General features: G+C 40.5%; 1 protein-coding gene across 3 annotated transcripts; it reads left to right on the top strand.

Moving 5' to 3' along the window:
• Positions 1-6,486: 6,486 nt before the first annotated feature.
• LOC135250154 (protein cornichon homolog 2-like) lies at positions 6,487-19,075 on the top strand. Of its 3 annotated transcripts, none has more exons than XM_064326165.1 (7): positions 6,487-7,369; positions 8,575-8,823; positions 11,942-12,010; positions 12,418-12,465; positions 13,540-13,652; positions 14,724-14,867; positions 15,683-19,075. In XM_064326165.1, the coding sequence occupies exons 1-7, from the start codon at positions 7,286-7,288 to the stop codon at positions 15,708-15,710; spliced, it is 735 nt and encodes a 244-aa protein (XP_064182235.1). In that variant the 5' UTR covers positions 6,487-7,285; the 3' UTR covers positions 15,711-19,075. The 3 variants fall into 3 exon arrangements, with proteins under 3 accessions (XP_064182235.1, XP_064182234.1, XP_064182233.1); XM_064326164.1 differs by having other exon boundaries at positions 8,107-8,823; XM_064326163.1 differs by having other exon boundaries at positions 6,487-8,823.
• Positions 19,076-20,705: the final 1,630 nt, after the last annotated feature.

Below are 20,705 nucleotides of genomic sequence, written 5' to 3'. Positions count from 1 at the left end.
AATATGGATGTTGTGGTAGGCTACATGAATATTATTTGGACAAATGTTTGTCCAAATACAATAATGTTTCAAAACTAGGTAAAGGTTCATCACAGTAGTTCTTTCTACCTCGACTGTCTGCCCTTCTTGTCAGCACTGGTAACCGGTGGTTCATGTAGTTTTCAAGTAGCTTCCATTTTGATGATCAAGAGTCAATTTTAAGGTTGGAAGTCACAGTTCTTCAAGATTATTGGGGGAAAATCTTTTCTCTGTCAACCTGCATGATAAAGAGTTGCCCTTGGACAACATTGGGAATGTCACAGAATGTACTTGTGTCATTTGATAAATAAGATTCAGAGTAACAAATTGTGTCCGTACTATGGTGCCCTGATTTTTTCCACAAATGATAGTAGTTTTTAATCTTATTTGGAACTCGCATTCAGGCTGGTGTGTAGTGTCAGTCCAGCAGTGAAAATGTGTGGCACTATAAAAAAATATCAGGGAAAGGACCCCATAATAGCCACCAGTATAGATAGATAGATGACTGCTGCTTTGTGAAATTCCTGCTGTCAAGCAGATGTGTCCTCTTCAGAACAGATGACAAACTGGATCTGATGAGTCTTCATCAACTGGCTAATTTTGTCTGATGTGGAATACACATCTGGATATCAGCTGTGCTATAACACAAATGGTTATTCTTTGACTCTAACTTACATATCACCGCAGAAACTCTTCTGTGAGGGCTGTCAGCAATAGTTAAGGGGATTGACATCTACTGTCACAATGACTGTTTTAGAGTTGATTGTTCTTTTATGGTTAAAAAAACAGTTTCTACTTTATTCACTTTCTCCCTCCCTCTCACTCCTTACCAAGTCTTGTCCTGTAAAACACACAATCTCTTACAAAAACTGAAACAAAGCACAGATGCTGTACACATACAGCACATTGCTCAAGCCTCATGTTTGTAACATCTTTAGCAATTACTGAAAACCCATGGGCATTATGACACCGTGAGAAGGAACTTCCCTTCTAACAAAGATGTTCTTTTCCATAGCTTGTCCTGTGTTCCTGGTCTATGGCTGAATTTCTTGTTTTTGACTTTGTGATGTGGTTCACACCTGCAGGTATGACACTCATATCCTTTTTACCTGTTATGCACTTTTATGTCCATCAGATTTGTCTAATAGGCAGTTGCTCTCTCTGAACAGTGCTTATTGTTTGCATTATATTTGTATGTACTGATACTGAACTCATTATTGCTTAAGGTGGCCCTGGATCATCGTGGCACAGTATTCCCTGAGCAAGACCATGATTAAGAGTGAAAGGTTATTTTAAACACATGAGAGACGAAGCATGAAGGGTAATCAGAGCACAGTGCTAAAATGAAAATGAAAGCTGAAAGTAACTTGAGTAATTCAATATGTTCCCCCCCCCCAATATGTTCCCGGAAAGCAAGTATGTTCTTGTATGTTGTTGCAATAATAGAGAGGCAGGACTGAGTGGTCATGTGACTTGGAGTAGGGAGCAGGGAGCAGGCGGGAAAGAGAGAGGTGAATAAAGAGGGGATTTCTGTATAGCGCATTACAAAAGCATTCAGCCAGACACCGTTTTTACATTGTGCTGCCTCAGAGCTTGAAGTCGTGATATTTTGAGTCTATTTTGAATATTTTTTAATATTCCTGATCTACACAACCTACTCAACAACCTACTCAACACTGTCAAAACAAAAAATATAAGCCACAAAATTACCTCGTATGGCAGTGGCACGGAAATATTGGCACATTGTTCAGACCAAAAATTTGACCTTGGTAACAGATGATCTATAGGGCACCCTAAAAATAAAAAGAGACAGTTATGGGATTCTCAGCAAATAACAACTCCATTGCAACACTGAGGTCTCACCCCAAGAGCACTCCCGCACAAATAAAAAAACTGAAAAATGCGAAGTATACGTTAAAGAAAAGCTGTGTCATTAGCAATGAGTAAAGGGATTTCCCAAGTGTGAAAATGGGTATTGTCATTACTTTTACATTTATATCATGTCATTTCAAGGCAACTGCTCAGAATGTTATGTCAGTTCAATTTCTCCTGAAACATGACTTGATGCAGTGCTGAGATGGTTCTATGGAAAGCATCATTATATTATGTGAACACAATCTTGGGATATGTACCAATTCCATCCTTTCTCATATTTTAAAGACAATTATAGCTGTGTCCTATGACAATGAAGATGGAAGTTCAGTGGGCGTTCTAAGGAATCAAATGGAGGACTCTTCAAGAAAAATGCCAACTCTGCCCCTGCTGTCAAAGGGAATATACTGCAACTCTTACCACATGCATAACATGCAGAATAGGTATCAGACAATTGCTGATGAAAGTCATCTAGGTGCTCAGTGCTGGCAAAGTAGTTACCAATTGTTATTGTAATTGTGTTAGAGTGAATTCAATGTAAAGTCAGGGTTCAAACCATCATGTAGAATGTATTGACAGTTGAATATTGTATAACTTCTGTTCAGATGACTTATCCCAAATTATTTTTATGACTGCGTACAATGTAATTGAACATTCCCTTGGAAGGGGCAGTGAAATTTTACTTTTGGTTCCCAGTACTGTTTCTAGTAAACTGAAGATAACAGTTCTCCATCACAGTGGAACAGAAAATAAAAATAAAAATATCAATGTGAACTGCCACAGCCAGTTCCAGCATTGTTCAGTACAGTGACTTCCTGTGATCCGTGGCTACAGTTGGATTTAGCTGGATCGGCCGAGTTCGAAAAAGCCTGAGAAGTACAGACATGGCCTTTTGGTGGCATAATCAAAGTCACCTTGGTGCTGAGTGCTGGCAATGTAGTTACCAATTGTTACTGTAATTGTTAAAGTCACCAAAGTAGTCACCTAGAGAGCAGCGGTTATAAGCCTTTTCTCAACAAATGTCAACATTTATTGAAGATTTTAGATTGCTAAGCTTGATGTTATTGCTGTGCTTTCCTTAGCTGGCATTTCAAAGGCAACATCATTTTTAATCGACTTCAAAACATGTAATTGCTACAGCAGGTAACCATGCCGAAGGTGGATCTGTGTTAATTCCATTCTCTTCCTGGAAAAGTAAGTACATTCTTGTATGTAATCACTTGTTTTGGACCAATGGGATTAAATCAATACCTAAATGTTAGCAGAACAGCCTGTATCGTCACATACTGTTTACTACAACATCTTTGTTCAATCAACAAAAAGACACCATAGACAGCAGGCAATGTAGAAACAGATTGCCTCTGCTTCTTCCAAAAACACTAATATGAGACAACAAGTACCAGACCAGGACTGAGAACAACGAGAGACCATACATTGCACACACAGCACAAAGAGTGTAGTTTTAATTTAATACACATTGTTGTATTGGCACATGAAAAGGTAATTCTTCACGTATTCACACACACAAACAAAGACACCTGATTTCAATAGGTCAACACTCGTCAAACGTATAACCCTGGACAATTGCATCATATTGCTGCATTACAACCAGAGAGGCAGTAGTACAGTTACCGTTTTTGACTTGGCCCGCCTGGAAATCAACTTACCTTTCATTATTAGTATCAACACTCTGACAGTTGACAGTTAAGCACGTGTTGATGTTTAATTTCTTAATGTGACATTAATGATAACACAGGCACACCTCAGCATGCTCACCACAAGAGACAATGCAGCCCAAGCCATTTGCGTGGGTACAAACAAAAGAGCAAGAGAAGGGGAAGAGTAAAAGTTTCAGGAGACAGGAGAAAGTGAAACAAAGAGAGAAAGTAACTGCAAAAGAAAGAGAATTGGAGTGGGAGCCTCAGTCATAATGCACTTGGAGGGAAAGGCACGTGTTAGAGAAGTAGGGAGGGATGTTAATGATTACAACTGACATAAATATCTATGTCTATGCCCTGCCCCTCATCCTATACACACACAACGACAGACAGTATTTGTTGACTGATATGTCTCCATCCACCTGTCTCTTCGGAGGCCTTTTCACTGGGGAAGATAAATCTTCATGTTGTTTTACAAGCCTTGCATAAGCAATTTCCATGAGTGGCCCTATCTCTGTCAGTTCAGCCAAACCAAGGCACCATTGTCATGTCCAGAATTTTGTGACAGGAGTCTACAGTCTTTCCATCAGCCGCAGATTAATGCCATTGTTCAACACAGTGAAGGGTACACTTGCTGCCATTAGCAGGGAGAGCAGTGGTGCTGGAGTCTTTTTGGTTTAGTTCTAAGCTGCTAATTTAACCATGCAGTCATGCACCCTGAAATGAGAAGGAAAGTTCATGCTGGGTTAAAGAACTGCAGGGGCAAACAGACCAGTTGCACAGACTCGGAAAGACTTTGTGAATTTAGAATGGCAGTTTATAATAATATGGGCTTTTGTAGGATTTCTGTTTCTGTGGTTCTAGAAATCCAGGCTGATTTTCTGCATTGAAAGGATTTTTAATGAATTTCAAATGCTTGTGTGATATGTCTCAAAGTTCAAACAAAACAGTCTGTCAAACAAAAGTTGATGCCAGTGATGCAGGAGATACTTTTGGAAATGAGGATTGCTCTTATATTGCGTTATATCTTTATTATATGAGTGGTTATAGTTTGGAAATTATAGTTGCATGTATGTTTTTGTGCTTGTGCTTTATGTTATTTTATTACACTTATTAGTCCTGTTTAGATGACGGGGAGTGTGTGTTTTGCACTTAAATTTCCAGGAGCTCAGCGTTTTCTCGCTAATTTCAGAGCTGCTTCTTCTGAGCCTATAATTAGACCAGGTGTGTTTGGGTGTGGTCCAGTCTTCTTCGTCTCAAGTAGTAGACTAGGTCCCAATTCACCTTCTAATCGTTCTGCCTACACACTAAGGGTCTGTCCAGGTACTCAAAAAATGTATGCGCCTTCCCTCCACTATCACCTCATCTCCTCCGTGTCCCAGCAACTGATCTTTGTGTTGTCATGACCTCATTTGTCAGGTTCACAACCTTAAAATGCTATTAGCTTGTTTATTGTATTCTGAATAAGATTGGACGCCCCTGCTCTAGAGAGAGAGTGTGTCTGGAGTTGAGACTGTTGTTATAGTTACCACCTTCATCTTCTCTCACCTTTATTCATTGACATACATCAGAAACAAAATGCTGCTTACCACCAACTAACACAAACCCAGAGGATGTTTCCGGATGTCTTGTAATACAATGTTGAAAAGAAATGGCTTGTATGTGAAGAAATGTAATACTTAATTCTTCCATCAAATATTTAAAAATATCAAATGTATGAACAAGTTGTCATTAAGATAAAGAATAAAATAACCATATGCTACTGTATATAATACTGAATGAAATTAGCTGTATATTTCACACATCTGTTATTATCTGAATCACATGGTAAAGAAGGGGACGGAAACACTAAAACCAAAACTGTGAAATCCATCCATCAGGAGGCACTCATGGACCATAAATGATACTGATTTGATATGATACAACCACTTTTACCAGTACCTTTTCCCTCACAGAGTTCTGTACGAAAATGATCAATTTTTGGTTTGCAAAGTCATCTCGTCCCAGTTGCAAAGTATCAGAATGACCTATAGAAAACTTAGTTAAAGCCTAGAAGCAGGGACAGGAACAAACATTGAGTGCGGAATTTGCTCTTTGTAAACGTTGATCCAGGGTCGATCGTGTCAAACCTGATCCTCTCCTCATTCATTTTGCATAAAAACCGATTAGGCTCATTGTGCTCCTACAAAACTGGGTTCTATAAAAATGTATCTGTCTTTATTGGGACAGAATTAGGCCTCCACACTGATGTTTTCAGTACCCACTAGCTCACAGGCTACCAGATGTTGTCAGTTACAGATACTGTATGCGTCTCCTCTGACTGGGGCTCCCCTGTGGTACTGTGCGCCATTTTGTTTTGAAAATAGTCACTTGCTCTCTAGCTCATGATTAAAGCAATTAATTATGATCCTCCTTGCATTCCGATGTTCAGTCTGTGCATCTCTCTCCTGTAAGACTGACCTTTTTTTAGTCATCTAGTCAGTGAGAAGACAGACTGAACATGTCAGCTTTTTGGAATTGTTAATTGGTCTTGTGATTGAAGCAACTGCTGTAATATATGATTATTTTAGTTCTACCCCCCCCCCCAAATGGTATTGAATGTCTCTCAGTTTGGCACCGGAAATTCTTTGAAAGTCCTGCTGAGGCCACACAAGCTGTCTTGCTACTACAGAATGAGCTCTGATGTTTGATTTAGCTTTATTTTAATAAGAGAATTGCCTATGGCAATAGAGCACTGCAAAGTGAAGAGGGGTAGAGTCTCACAAAAACATTTAATTGAATGACAGCTCACAGTTAGTGTCCATGTGTATGTGTGTCTGTGAGAAAGACACAGAGACAGAGGAAGACAGTGATAGAGAGAGACTGTCAAAAGAGGATGACGGGAGAAGGAGAGAGTGAGAGAGAACGAAAGAGACAGAGATAGAGAGAGAGAGAGAGAGAGGGAGAGAGCGAGAGAGAGAGAGAGAGAGAGAGAGAGAGAGGCAGAGGCAGCGCAAGAAAGCTACTCTAGTTAAGCACTCACTCTCGCACAGAGACAAACACAGACAGGCAGACAGAAGAGAAGCAGCATCCTTTCATCTTCATCTGAATGAAGGAGGAATACCACCACAGAGAGGGAAAGGGGGAACAAAAGGAGAGGGAGATCAAAACAAACTAGGGAAAGCAACGGAAAAAAGATAAACCACGGAGATCCCCCCAACCCCCCACCTTTATCCATCTCTAGGGAACAAGGGAATACAGCAATCGGATAAAATAAAGCAAACGGGATAGTGTGCATGAAAGAGAGTGACACAGGGACTATCGAATGTACTAGGACATTATTTGGAATATAAAAAAACAATACCTGAACTGACAGTGAGAGACGGAGAGAAAGCAAGACAGTGGAGGAGCATAAACATTTCTAGGTCTATCTTCTCTTCCCCTAAAGCACTCTATTTATTTAGGGAAGAAGAGAGAAAGCGGGAAGAGGAGGTCAGGAAAGAGGGAGAAATAGGGAATGGGGGGAAATAGGAGGCGAGGGATTGATTGACAAAGATATTTCCAAAAGGATGGCTTTGGATACCATTTGACAGAAAAAACTATTCAAAACAATAATTTTAAAAAAACAAAGAACATTAAAAAAAGGCTTTCATTGCTTCCAACTCCAGTCTTTTCATTCATTATTCCATGCTGGCAGGCACCGGAATGGAGGGTCTGGCTGGAAGCAGCCCTCGCAGAATGAAAAAGAGAATTTTATAATGACACTGAATGAATTTGACAGTGACAAGGGAAAAGGGTTGTCAGCTGGGACAGACAAAACCAGACTATACCACAGGAGACAGGTATACTCACAGTGATACTGATTTCATTCATAACCATCCATCATCCATTATCATCACCCCACCTTTATCATAATTCATTATCATACCGAGCTGTGGATGGAAATACACGTTTGCAGAGAAGCTGCTTGATGATAAGTAATACTGTATTACTGATTTGTAAGAATCACTGTAACCTGTAGCCATTCCACACCATATCATAGTCATCCTGAGAAAATAATGCAACAGTAATTAAACAAAATTGAATTAAGGCTTCACATCATCAATTGTAAATTATGAGCATACCTTTTCCTTCATGAAAATTACTGAGTTCTTTTGCTGTAAATTTGTACATATTTGATGCTTATTATTATTCAAGGCTTTCACATTTGCATTTTACAGTAAGCTTCACTCACTCACTCATGCCATCACTGCCATCACACACAGCCTGTGACCACATTGCTGCTACATTTATAAATGTATTTCTACCCAAATAATATAATAGTTAATGTAATACATGTCAAACAAGTTTGTTGCTATATCTATAACCTCCTTGTATTGTAAGCCAAAAGATTTCTTACATTATTTATATTATTTACAGTGTTTTACAGTCATTTGAAAATTATTATGAATTAACTGTCATATTAGTAAAGTAATTTAAATGTAATTGTATGTCATTTAAAAGCTACAGTGTAAGGAAAAGCCATGTCATATTTTTAAGGACAGAATTTTGACAGTAACTGGCTCATCGTCACTTTCAGCTCTTATTTCCTCTTATCAGGAAGAGCATCACTGTTTGCTGTGTCAGTGTGGCAGTAAGTCGGAGTGTTAGTTCCAACAGGGTGTGGACAGGTTGTGTACCGTGCGATTTTAAAGAGGTGAAGAGGCAGAACTCTGAGAATGGGAGGGAGTTGGAGGAATAAAAGTTGAATGTATGACGGAGAGAGAAATAACTTAGGACAATAGCCTTCACCCCAATACTCCAAAGAGCACACGGATCGATCTTGAAATTGGAGGGACACAGGAGAGTTGAACAAACACATATGCATATATATACACAAACACACAAACCAAGAAAAGCGAAGGAAGACGTCGGACTGTGCAACAACAAAATAAAAACGGGCAAGAACAAAGGAAGAGAAAGGCAAAACATCTGGACAGTGAAGAAGAGTGAAATCTCGCTCACCCCCTTCACGTTCCCACCATTTTTCACCTGTCCTTCCTACAAGACCAAAGGAGAAGAGCCCGAGGAGGACAGAGGAGGCGAAGGAGGAGGAGAGAAGGAGACCTTAAGGAGGAGAGAGAGGAGACACATACATACAGTGATAGAGAGAGGAGGTGAGCGGTGCCCCCCCCCTCTCGGCCCATCTTCAGCCGCGAGGCTGGCAGGCGCGGCCATGGCGTTCACCTTCGCAGCCTTCTGCTACATGCTCACCCTGGTGCTGTGCGCCTCCCTCATCTTCTTCATCATCTGGCACGTGAGTAGCTATATTGGGCCTCGATAAAACAATCAAATTCACACTTTCACACACAAACACACGTGTGTGCACGCACACTCACAAACGCACACACAGTGTATACGCTGACTAAACTGACCACTTCAATATTAACATATATATGTTGGAAGGCCAGTGAAAAAATGGAATTATATATATGAATTAATTTTATGAACAAAGCTTTTTGTCATAAGGAAATTATAGGACAGATATTTCTGTCTCAAAAGGCTGTAACTGAAGACCAGTTGAATGAAATGTCACAGAAACCTGAAATACTGTCCATCATCTACTGAACATCACATTAACAAGCTGGAGCTCAGCCCTAATATAAAACTCTACTGAACATCACAATAACAAGCTGAAGCTCAGCCCTGATATAAACCAGAACAATACCGAACTGTCAGCGGGCTATCGGTTTGACTAATGTACAACAACAACGAAAAACAGCAGACAGACAAAGGACTAGCTGGCGCAGTTTAACATCAGGTGATGCAACACCTGATACTCACAGGTTCTTTGGCAAAGTCGAACCAATGAAACTGATTTAAGTTGACTGTTTGGGATAAAGATCTTGTGACAGACCGGGTATCCTCGGGGGGGGGGGGGGGGGGGGGGGAGTGGGGCACTGTCACCGATGCTGAAGCTTCTTCAGGCTGCAGATATTAGGATAAGCTCAGACCACATGAGCTGTCAAGCGTCTGACACAGCTCCCCCTGGCACTGATTGAACCTTCCTTCGGCAAGTCGAATGATGGTGGCGAGTGAACAAACACGCACTATTTCCAGACTGGTTGCATACGTATGCTTACTGACAGAGTGCTTTGTTTGATCTTCTGCGGACCAGCTCTGCAGAAGGGCTGCATTGTTCTCGGTCAGCTCCCATAGACATCCTCATAGTCTCGCTTATCGCTGATGCACTTTCTTGTTTCAGACTTTCCAATGAGGTGTGTGTGCATGCTTAGCCCGTACATGCATGTGTACGACCTTTCGACATTTGAATGCGTGCACATCGCCTATAAATGTATTTATCATTTGTTTGAGCTACAATGTCTAAATGTGCGTGACATTTAACAGTTGAGTCTACACATAACCAATAAATACTGCATACGTGTAATACTGTTCAACACAACAGTTAAACATGAGAATGCAGCTATGCATACTCATATCAGCTATATAGGTGTGAACCACAGTGTGTTCACATGTCAGTTGTTCATCCACACCTGTGACTATTGTGACAAATGTGTGTCCCCACCAGCTATACTCTAAATTGTCTAACCACTCAGCAGCTGAGCTTGAGCACACCAGCTTTACATTGTATTAGATTTATTCAGCAGGCACTCTTATGTAGAGCAACTTACAATAAAGAAGTAGAAGTGCATTCACCTCATAGATATCAGCAACACTGCCAGACCTGGCCAATGGCATTCCTCGACCAGCGAGTAAAGATCAGTAAAGCACTGGTGCACACTAACAACGCTAACAAAGAAACTAGGTATAAATGCTAAATACTTGCGGACTATATCTTGGTGTCTGTACTTGACGTGCTCAGTACGCTAGGCACCATGGGAAGACAAAGTCCTCCATTTTTGTTAAATGGGAGCAAAGACCTGGTCATAAAAAACCAGCCATTCCCTCAGAGTTGATGCTAATATGTGAACTTGAACGCAGACCACAGATTTCTTACTGTAATTTGTTTTCACCTACAGTATGAGCATGGTTGTTCTAGTCTAAGCATGATTGTAAATTTGATAACGGCTGTGATTATTTATGTGGGGAAAACACCTAGGTGGTGTTCCAAGAAGCTTAGGGAAAGGACTCCTGCCCTGAATGACTGGAGTGGCATAGTTGCCTTGGAAAATAAGCTATTCATGTGTGTCAAAATTCAAAGCACTCAAACTCACATGTGACTATCCAATATTAATCTATGTGAACATTTTTCAGCTCTGACAATAAACTTCTAATAAATCAATGATAATAAGTCAATAGTTTCAAGGTCAGTCAAATTAAGAATGGATCAGATGTTGTTTTCTTAATATCGTGAATTTGTTACTCAGAGGGAATTGATGTTGTGAATTTGTTATTCAGAAGCAATAAATCAATAAGAACATGAGAACTCAGTTTTTGTTCATAACTGTAATATGCAAATTGCAGTCAGTCTGGGAATTGTCATGTGATGAGTATGTGTGTGCGTGTGATTGTGTGTGTGTGTGTCTGTGCATGGGTGTGCATGTAATTATTGCATCACTGAACCATGAACAAGCAGTGTACAGCACATCAAAGTGTCTGTTGGAGTGAGATTGTATGAGTCAGTCCATATGTATGTGTGAGTGCGTGTCTGCATCCGTTTCAGTAACAGTGTGATTGAAAATGCTTATCAGAACATAATTGTGCCTCCACACCCCCCTCCATCTGCCTAGCACTCTCTTTTTCTCTATCTCTGAAGCATTCACCCAGTGGGATTGGTTGTTCACTTCAGTAGTAACCATGGCACCCGCTTAAGTGCTCATCCAGTCACTATGGCAACTGAATCTGTTTACAACAAAGAGGAGAGAGATAAAGGGAGAGACAGGGTGAGATATAGAGACGGAATTTACACGATTATGTGAAACACACATTCCGGTTTGGGGAAATTATTTTTTCGTGGCTTTGTTATTATTTTTTTCAAAGAGTCATGCTGACAAAGATAGAGAAAACGATGGAAGTATGCAGCGATGTAGAGGAGGGGAGGTGAGGGGGCAGTGAGAGAGGGAGACTGGCAAAAGTGGTACAAAATGTACACTAAGATGGCGTGAGGAAGAAAGGCAGAACACAGTAATTGGACAACAGACAGACAGACAGAGATGTGGAGAAGGAGAGAGGAGTGGTAGAGTGACGTTCAAAGAGTGAGATACGGGAGAGTGAAGGTCTTGGAAATAGACAACACACCCTACAATTAGTGTGGAGAAAAGGACATGATATAGAAATGAACTCAAATCCTGACTGCATTGCTCTTCTCCAGGAATGTGCCTATTTCTGCCTCTCTCCCCTTCCCCCGAGCCCATCCTGTGAGGTCGTGTCCCACTGTCTCCAGTAATGTTTCATGAATCTCTCTCTTCCCATAGATCATTGCATTTGATGATCTTCGGCAGGACTTCAAAAACCCTATTGACCAGTGCAACCCAACAAGAGCAGTAAGACCATCCATGTTCAAATATTTACATATAGTCAGGAAACCATATTCATTTGCACCGTTCAAGAGCATTGTGAACTGTAGTATAAAGTATAAGTCTTGTTTTAATGGATTTTAAAATGTATCGTTTACTGACATACTTTGCTATAAATACTTTCTTTTATATACACATGATGTTCAATAAAGCAATAATTTATATTATGCTGTACTCACATAGTTGAGGTATTTCAATAAATTTAATATACTTTTGTTAGTAATGTACTGTCAGAGATTCCATCTTTATATTTATACATTATTAACAATAATGATTCCACAGTTTTCTCAGAATAATGAAGATGATAAAAATTTAATTATTCCATATCTACCATCTTTCTTCACTTTTTCTTTTTTGTTGTTTTTGATCTTTAGAGAGAAAGAATACGGAATATTGAAAGAATCTGCAACTTACTGCGAACTGTGAGTATATGAGTTTGTCTGTAGTATCAATACAGGACGTTATAATAATGGGTGGCAGTGTTGCAGGATGGTTAGGAAAATGGGCTTAAGGTTTTGGGTTCAAATCCCAGTTGGGACATTGGAACTTAACCTGAACTGCTCCGGTATCAACTGTATGAATGGACTTGATGTTAAAAAGTGTCATGTTTCTGACTAAGAGCATCTGCTAAATGTTGATATGTAATGCCTGTCATAAGAGAATGAGTGTCCTCAGTAGTCACAGCTCAGGGTAAAGTTATGTGAGAATAGACTCCATTAAGACACCTTAATGGCCAACTAATGTGATTTGTGACACAAAAATTAGCAGTTATAATGCTAGAAAACAGTTGGTGAAGGTGGAGTGAGTCAAAAGTGAAAGAGAGAATGGATCAATTACAGAGACAGGAGGAAATGAGAGCTGACAACTGTCTTCCATCTGTATCTCTTTCGAAGACTGTGACAGATTGATTCGTATTCATCCCATTCCTGCACCTGCTTTCAATCCCCCCCCCCCCCCCCTCCGTGCACCCCTCCCCGACTGCTCTTCGCCCTTCCTGTCAAAAGGGATTCAGTCATTAGCACCACCAAAGTGCCTAGAATAATCTTCAGAGTTGAAATGCAGCGAGTGCGTTTGATAATTTAATAAGCGTTCCAGAACATGCAGATCTGCACATTCCGTGTGCTCTTCTGGCTGTAGCAGGCCAAAACCACTTCAAACGAATCACAACATGAGAACGGAGGTGTGAGAAAGAGAAAAGAGCACGGAGTAAGGGCAAAGAATGGAAGTAGAGTTTGGGTGGAGTCAAGGGGAGAGTGGAAAATGGGCGCTGACCATGCAAGTATATTCAGGAAAGAAATGTGTGTATGCATTTGTGCACAGCAGCAACATCATCAGTGGCTGCTTTACAGTGACTCCGTGTTTGTGAATGTGTGGCTAAAATCTTTTTTTATATATTATATGCAACTTTAATATGTGCGCATGTAGTGTATCGATTTAATCTGAAAATACATTTTTGAGATATTACAATAACTCAGTACTGCTTGTACTGCCCCCAGCTGGTGGTCCCAGAGTACTGCATCCATGGGCTGTTCTGCCTGATGTTCATGTGCGCTGCAGAGTGGGTCACCCTGGGACTCAACATTCCTCTGCTTTTATACCACCTGTGGAGGTAATGGACACTACATATTCATTCTTGCCTATCAACGCTCATCTACCATCGAGCCCACATTGAAATGTGCTACCAGGGGCAATTCCAAAAGCAATGCTCAGTTGCATGTTTGAACATTTCAGACGCTCTGAACGCTACCCTGTATTCTTTATTTATCATTGTCAGTGTTTTCATTGAAAGGTTTCGGCTCTAGTTCTCTGCCCAATGTTCAGCCCCATTGTGTTGGTATTAAAGTATATTTAGGAATTTCTGGCTGATATTCTGTCACAATCAGTGGAAGCTACCAGGGAGTAAATTTGTCTTCATTTTTTTGTAGATATGTGAGGGAAACATCACTATTTATCTTAATTTTTAAGATTAATCTACCATGCGACTCATAATAATAAAACATTATCCCAAAATTGTAATAAAGTAGGTTTTAATCTAAATTTGGGGCAATTTTCTTCTAATATTTTGATGTGGCAGCACACAGCCTTCACGACACCTTTGTGGATAGCCTAGCTTAAAGCGCGACAGAGGAATTATACAACGCCATCATTATCTGAAGAAGATGCAGCTTTGCATGAAGCTGGCACATAAACTTGTTTTAAATTGCTACCACTTCTACCAAGCTGCTGTACAACCAAACTTCGGCCTGTCTCCTGTCCCTGAACTTAACGATCCAGGAAACTGGATTCAAATTGTACTGTATTTAATATTTCAAAAGTATTAAAACAACACGTTAGCAAAGAAAGCACAAATGTCCGTTTCCTGTACTTCATTATCTTAATTATGGCCAGGAATGTATAAAAGCTTAATTTTAACTGCAGCATACAGTATCGAATAACAGATATATACTTTTTCTTACACAGGTGCTTGTACCTTTCCAAGCATCCTTCTTGCTCTATACCTCCTTCACAAAATTGGTCTTCCTAATCATAAACTTTATATTTTATTGTCTCTTAATTCTGTAAACTTTTTGAGAATTGGTATGAATTCATTTCCTATATATTTACAGATTTCTATATATATAATCTATATATTTACATATTACACTCATTGGTTCCTTTTTTTTCTCTGTTTCGCACTCAGATATTTTCACCGGCCAGCCGATGGCTCTGAGGTGATGTATGATCCAGTCAGTATCATGAACGCAGATATCCTCAGTTACTGCCAAAAAGAATCCTGGTGCAAGCTGGGCTTCTATTTGCTTTCTTTCTTCTATTATCTGTACAGGTGAGTAAGATTTTCTGTCTGTCTGTCTGTCTGTCTGTCTGTCTGTCTGTCTGTCCATTCTTTCATCTGTATAATAATGTAGATTTGCTATTCAGATTCAGATCAACAAATAAATAATAATAATGAAGCCATTAAAACTGTCTTTGAAATATGGTCTGTTCTTCCGTTTGTGCCGGAAATATTGTTGAAGGGAACACATCGGTTTGTCACTACAGTTCCCCAAGTAGGCGCTTATCGACAGATTGCAGAGTGAACAGACTTGGTGCAAATAAGGGCAGGTTACCGTGACTACGCTCTCTGGAGTGGCAACCCAGGTTCAAAATAACGACGTTGCCCTTAGCTAGGGGGGATTTTGCCTTTAGCTGACTGGTTACGCGCTTGCCTTTGGAGCCCTTGGAAGAGTGAGTGGCCCGCTTTCAAATCCCAACCTCAGGCAAACCTGTAACTCATTACGCCAGCCGCAAGGAAGCAGCATAATCAGACGAATGCAATATGTTGGTCCAATGGCAGAGAAGTGTCACTGATTCAAAGTTAAAGCCAGTCAGCTTAGTTAGCCATTTTGTCTAGCAGAAGCAAAATCCCAGCCTCCTTTTAGAGAGTAAAACTGTCATTTAAAAATGTAAATACACCTTATCATTGAAGAACAAGGAGCTAGATCCCAAATTACCTTACTTTCATTCAGCAAAAATATATCTGAAGGTAAGTTGTCCTTGTGTTCTAAGCAGCACCACCAGCATAAATGTAGGCTTCTGTGCAGTTCTTTGTCTTATTCACCCTTTCTCTCTGACCCCTGTCTGTGCCTGACCTTTTTTCAGCATGGTCTACACTTTGGTGAGCTTCTAAACACTGAAGAGGGGTGTAGGGCAGGACGACAGCAAAAGTGCAAGAAGGACGTGCATCTCTCTTCATTCTTATCCCCCATTACTCCATCGCAGGATGCTCCTTGCTTCTTTTTTACGCTCTTCAAATTTTTGGGAATTCATGCAAAGGCAAGCAAGGGAAAAACTTTTTTTTCTACTAAGGACCATCAGGAGAGAGATGGAACACTGCCATACCCATAGACACTGCCACTGAGAGAAGAGAGGTCAAGAGAAGAGAACAGAAGAGAAGAGTAAAGAAGAGAAGAAACCATGAGGAGAAAGTTAGGACAGGGAGAGATGAGGAGAACAGGGACCACAGCGGACGAGTAAAGGGAGAATGACAGAGATGAGAGTTGCTTTGTACACAAACATAATCCCAATTGCCACAGCATCTACCATTGTTACTGAATGGCAGAAATATATGTTTTCTCTCACGTTTGTGTCTAAATAATCAGTTTCAAAAACCACCCTTTTTATCAAAGGGAAAAATCCTGGCTGGACAGGAGGAAACTTCTGGGCAGGTGGTGACCGGGAGGGGATGGTCTCTCTATTGCATGGGAGGCAGAAATAACCTGCAAAAAAAAGCACATACCCCCTTGGGACTATTGTTCCACAAACCTGCTGTGATCTGTGCAGATTGCTGCAACATGGCCATACGATCACATCGCCTGAAATAGGTGCTCGTGTTTGTGTATCAGCAGGTAAAATCATCAATATAGAACCAGGATTTGTACAACCACTGTCTCCGAAGGTCTACAATTTGCATTCCAAATGGACTCTTCTTAGCTACCGACTTGAATGTATTGGTCATGCCTCTGGATTAGCCTTTGAACCTTTGTCCTCGCTCCAGAAACCCCCAGAGCTGTAAGAAGACACCTTAAAGCGTGCTGGATTGAAGCGGGGCACACTTGTGCGGCGATTAGCGTAGTGATGAGAAAATGAGCTTCTGCAAACCTGTTCATGGGATGAGCAGCCATCTGCTGAAATGTTTGGGTTCTCTGAACCGAACAAAATACTTGGCTAACACCACAAAACACAAAAAAAGGATCGGATATAATACATAGTGGCACAATGCCCGTTAAGTGGTACATGAAAAAAATCACTTGCTTGTCACCAGAATATTGAACAGAAAAATCAGTGAATATATCTTGGCCTACATATTTGTACTGTCATTTTAGTATAGTACAGTAAAATAAGTCAAACAATACAATTTAAAATGGTAGACCACTTTCCTCGTTTCTGTACTTTATGTAGAGATTATATACATGTGCACACCAGTGTAACCACATGGAACAACTAATATAATGTAATTAAATTAGTATGTGATCATTCACCTAGATGTTTGTGTAGACACAAATACACATTTAACGGGATAAGAGAATACCTATTCAACTAAATCAAATCACTGAAGACCAGTGCTTTGAATGACAAACTTCAGACTTGTGACCTCAACAACAAATTCATTAAAACTGTGCAAATCCACAGTCAAGTATATTCAAAGATATATGCCTGTAAACAGTATTTGTTTACTGTAGATGGGGTCATCCATTGTAATGGATGTCATAACACATGCAACTTCGGAAATACACTGGGTCATTTACAATGAGGATACTGTATGACGGGACAACATATTCCAGTCAATATCAAGGACACATGTCAACAGACTTCTGTAGTTTTTGAGGAATTCAAAAAAATTTTTTTTTTTGGGAAAAAGACTTCTTCTGTTGGCACCACTCTAGATTGTTCCCACGGGTGGCTTTGCCCACTACGGAAAATGAGACATGGATACCAGACATGGACGGGCTTCAGCCTCGATCATCAGACGTCTGGTAACAGCTTCAAGAATGTAAACGCAGCCTCGGAATGTATTTTAGTGTGGGGGACCAATTAGACAAAAGGCTTAAGAAAGAATGTAAGAGCAGTTGCAATTAATTTAGCACGGCTCATTTCTTTATAATACCTTCATCGAGCAACTCTACAAGAATGCGCCACACACATGCTGGAGACAAGAATCCAGACAGACTGTGATGGGGACATGCAGGCCATGCACATGAGCAGTAGAAAATGACAGCCGAAATGCCCACAGCTTCACGAGGAACGGAGGCACACGCTAAAAGGTTGTGCTGTGTCAATACCATGGATGAAGGGTGCGCATGCGTCCAACAATTAAATCGTCAACTGTTTACAGAACGGGCTGGACTGGGAAATGTTTGTACTCAGACAGGAGGATGTTCCTGCCCTGTGAAAATGTACCTCTTCGCATTAAAACCATGTGTTCACAAGTCTGTTCACATGTATATATATACAGTATAATCAGTGATTTGATTTAGGGGGAGATTGAATCAAAGTACTAAGTGGTTTGGCCTTCTACATGATATTTAAGGCAGGGCTGTTTTTTTACACTCAAATGAAAACTGAACTACCACTGTGTACATATTTGTTATTTTGAGCACAGAATGTTCTGGCATTTCTTGTGACCATCAACTGAATATATTTCATTTTATGAAACTATTATGTACTATTCAATTGCTTACAAGTCATTTATGTGCGATGGACTATTATTACTGTTTCTTCAGGATTATTTATCTGTATCCATGCACACATGTTGCGCACTGAATACCCTTAAATGTGTAATAACAATCATAATGACAATACTTAAGTTCCACGGGCTTGAAGTATAGGTCCACCCCACCTGAACTTTGATTTAATCACCCCTAATTGGGTTGTGGGAAGCTGACTGTACACTGTGTGAAAACCACTGTAGCTGCATTGAGAATGGAAATGCGTGAGTGCCAAACAGGATTGAGCAAGCTGGTTTTCCTCCAGTATTAATAAGGGAATCATGGTAATTGCAAACATGTCAATCTGACTAGTCTGCCATTTTACTGCCAACCAAAATGTTTCCTGTTCTTGAGACGAGAAATAACATAGTATGATGGTGTGTTTTGTTACTAAACCCTGAAACTGACCCCTGACTCTTTACCCCTGACCCATCATTCCTCTGAACAACATGAACCAATCAAGGACAATCCTCAAAGCACAAAAAGGAGGAAGTGGGTATGGGGGGAGAGGCAGGGGTAGTGAGGCATCATTTTATGTTATTTTGCTAAACTATTAAGCAAATGGACAAAAAGATATATATTTAAAGTGAAGAACAACTATTTGTAACCATCTTTTATATCTCATGCCCCAATGTGTGCTCCCATTGTTGTAATCACTCTAGTTTGTACTTGAGCTGAGAGGATATTTGCAGTCCAATAGGATGCCATATGATATATTAAAGAATGCTATTCTACGTAGGCCTTCATATTCTAATAAAACAGCCAAATATGTGACATTGTCCTGCAATTCTGGTGTGTTACGCGAGTATGTCTTTGAGAACCGTTGGAGTGAACACACTGCTGGAGGTTGCCTTCGCTAAATAATGTATATTCATAACAATTACGGTGATCAGAACAATGTGGTTTCAAACCGACGGCGAGAGCGTCTTCAGCTGTGACTGATGCGCCGATGGAGGGCGACTGAAACAGTGTGAAGCGTCGTGATTTATCACTTGTAATAATGCTCTCGCAATCTGCTGACTCCGGAGGCCATTTCATAACTGAACTGCAGCAAACTGAGACAGAGAAAGAGGGAGAGAAAAAGATATGGCACAGAGCTATTGAAAAGGGAGAGAAATGTAGGAGAGACCGAGGTAGGAGAGACGCGCACAATTAAATAAACGCAATCCATTATCCCAACGGGAGGCTGGGGGGGGGGGGGGGGGTGAAAGGGGGTGGATAGATTTTATAATAACTGAACACTAATGATAGGGGGAGGTGGGAGAGATATAAAGGTGGGTGAAAGAAAGGAACGAGGGGAGGACGAATAGAAACGCAGGCATAGTAACAGAAAAAGTGAGAAACTGAGAAACTGGGAGAATCACTAAAAGAATAAATGAAGAAACAGAGAAGGCAGGGAGAGACAGATGGGCACAGAATGTGGGCTATAAGAATGTATGCACATAAGAGGGGGGCAGAGGGAGGCAAGAAAATGTGAAATGAAAGAGGACAGCACAGAAAGACTGTTACTGAGAGATAAGGGGGATGGTAGAAGCAGAGAGAGAGAGAGAAAGAGAGCGAGAGGTAGAAAGAGAGGGAGGTAGAGAGGTGGAAAGGTGTAGACACCATGACACAGACTGGTTTTCATTCTCCATGGTCACCATGGTAACTGAATGGTGTCGGCTTCCTATTCACGTAGTGCTTGCTTTCCTTTTTCAAATTACTTACATTAAAAATCGCATTAAATATCCAAAACATGTTTGCAGTCATTTAAAGTATTAGCGACGAAATGGTAAACTGGGCAGTTAATTTAAATGAGCCTATTTATTTCTGGTTGTTGCAGTACAAACAGTACAAACATTGCATTCATTCAACCGTCTGTTTTTTTCAGCAATCACACGGACACAGTAGAGACAGCAACTGCTAAAATGCACAATACCAATATTTTAGAGGCACATACACACAAACATTTTCCCTCTACCAACCCCCTCCCAGCTTTTCAGAACTCCATGTATTACACCAGCCAGAACTGACTGTCCCCCATGCACTCTCCTCTCACTCTCTTTTTGCATTATACCCCCTCCTAAAACTCTCCCCACACTCCCTTCTTTCTAAAGCTCCACTGCCTTTGACTCTCCTCCCTTACTCTCTCACTCCCTCCATCTCCACATGGAGGTGTTACCATGGAAACTGGTTAAAATTGATACATTTCTGCCAGAAGTAAAAGACTGACACACAGAACACACACACACACATGCATGCGCAACACATACACACGCACACACCGTCTTCTTCTCAAATGGCTTTTTAAAAAATCTACTGCCTCACAATAACCAGATTATTACTCTAATTCATTCAAATGTATTTCTCTAACAGTCCCCAGGCTTGTTTAAAAATTCAGTTACTTTTGGGGAAAAACATTTGTCCTGCCAAAATGT

This window comes from Anguilla rostrata, chromosome 3 (assembly GCF_018555375.3).
Source record: "Anguilla rostrata isolate EN2019 chromosome 3, ASM1855537v3, whole genome shotgun sequence".
Lineage (NCBI taxonomy): Eukaryota > Metazoa > Chordata > Actinopteri > Anguilliformes > Anguillidae > Anguilla > Anguilla rostrata.
The sequence above is the reverse complement of the archived record's forward strand: the minus strand, read 5'-3'. Positions and strand labels throughout refer to the sequence as shown.

Bases quoted from the DNA above. Each gene is read 5' to 3' on its own strand.
- LOC135250154 (XM_064326164.1), top strand. From the start codon at position 8,389: ATGCATATATATACACAAACACACAAACCAAGAAAAGCGAAGGAAGAC. The intron at 8,824-11,941 runs GTGAGTAGCTAT...CTCTTCCCATAG, and splicing joins TCTTCTTCATCATCTGGCAC to ATCATTGCATTTGATGATCT. The intron at 14,868-15,682 runs GTGAGTAAGATT...ACCTTTTTTCAG, and splicing joins TTCTTCTATTATCTGTACAG to CATGGTCTACACTTTGGTGA.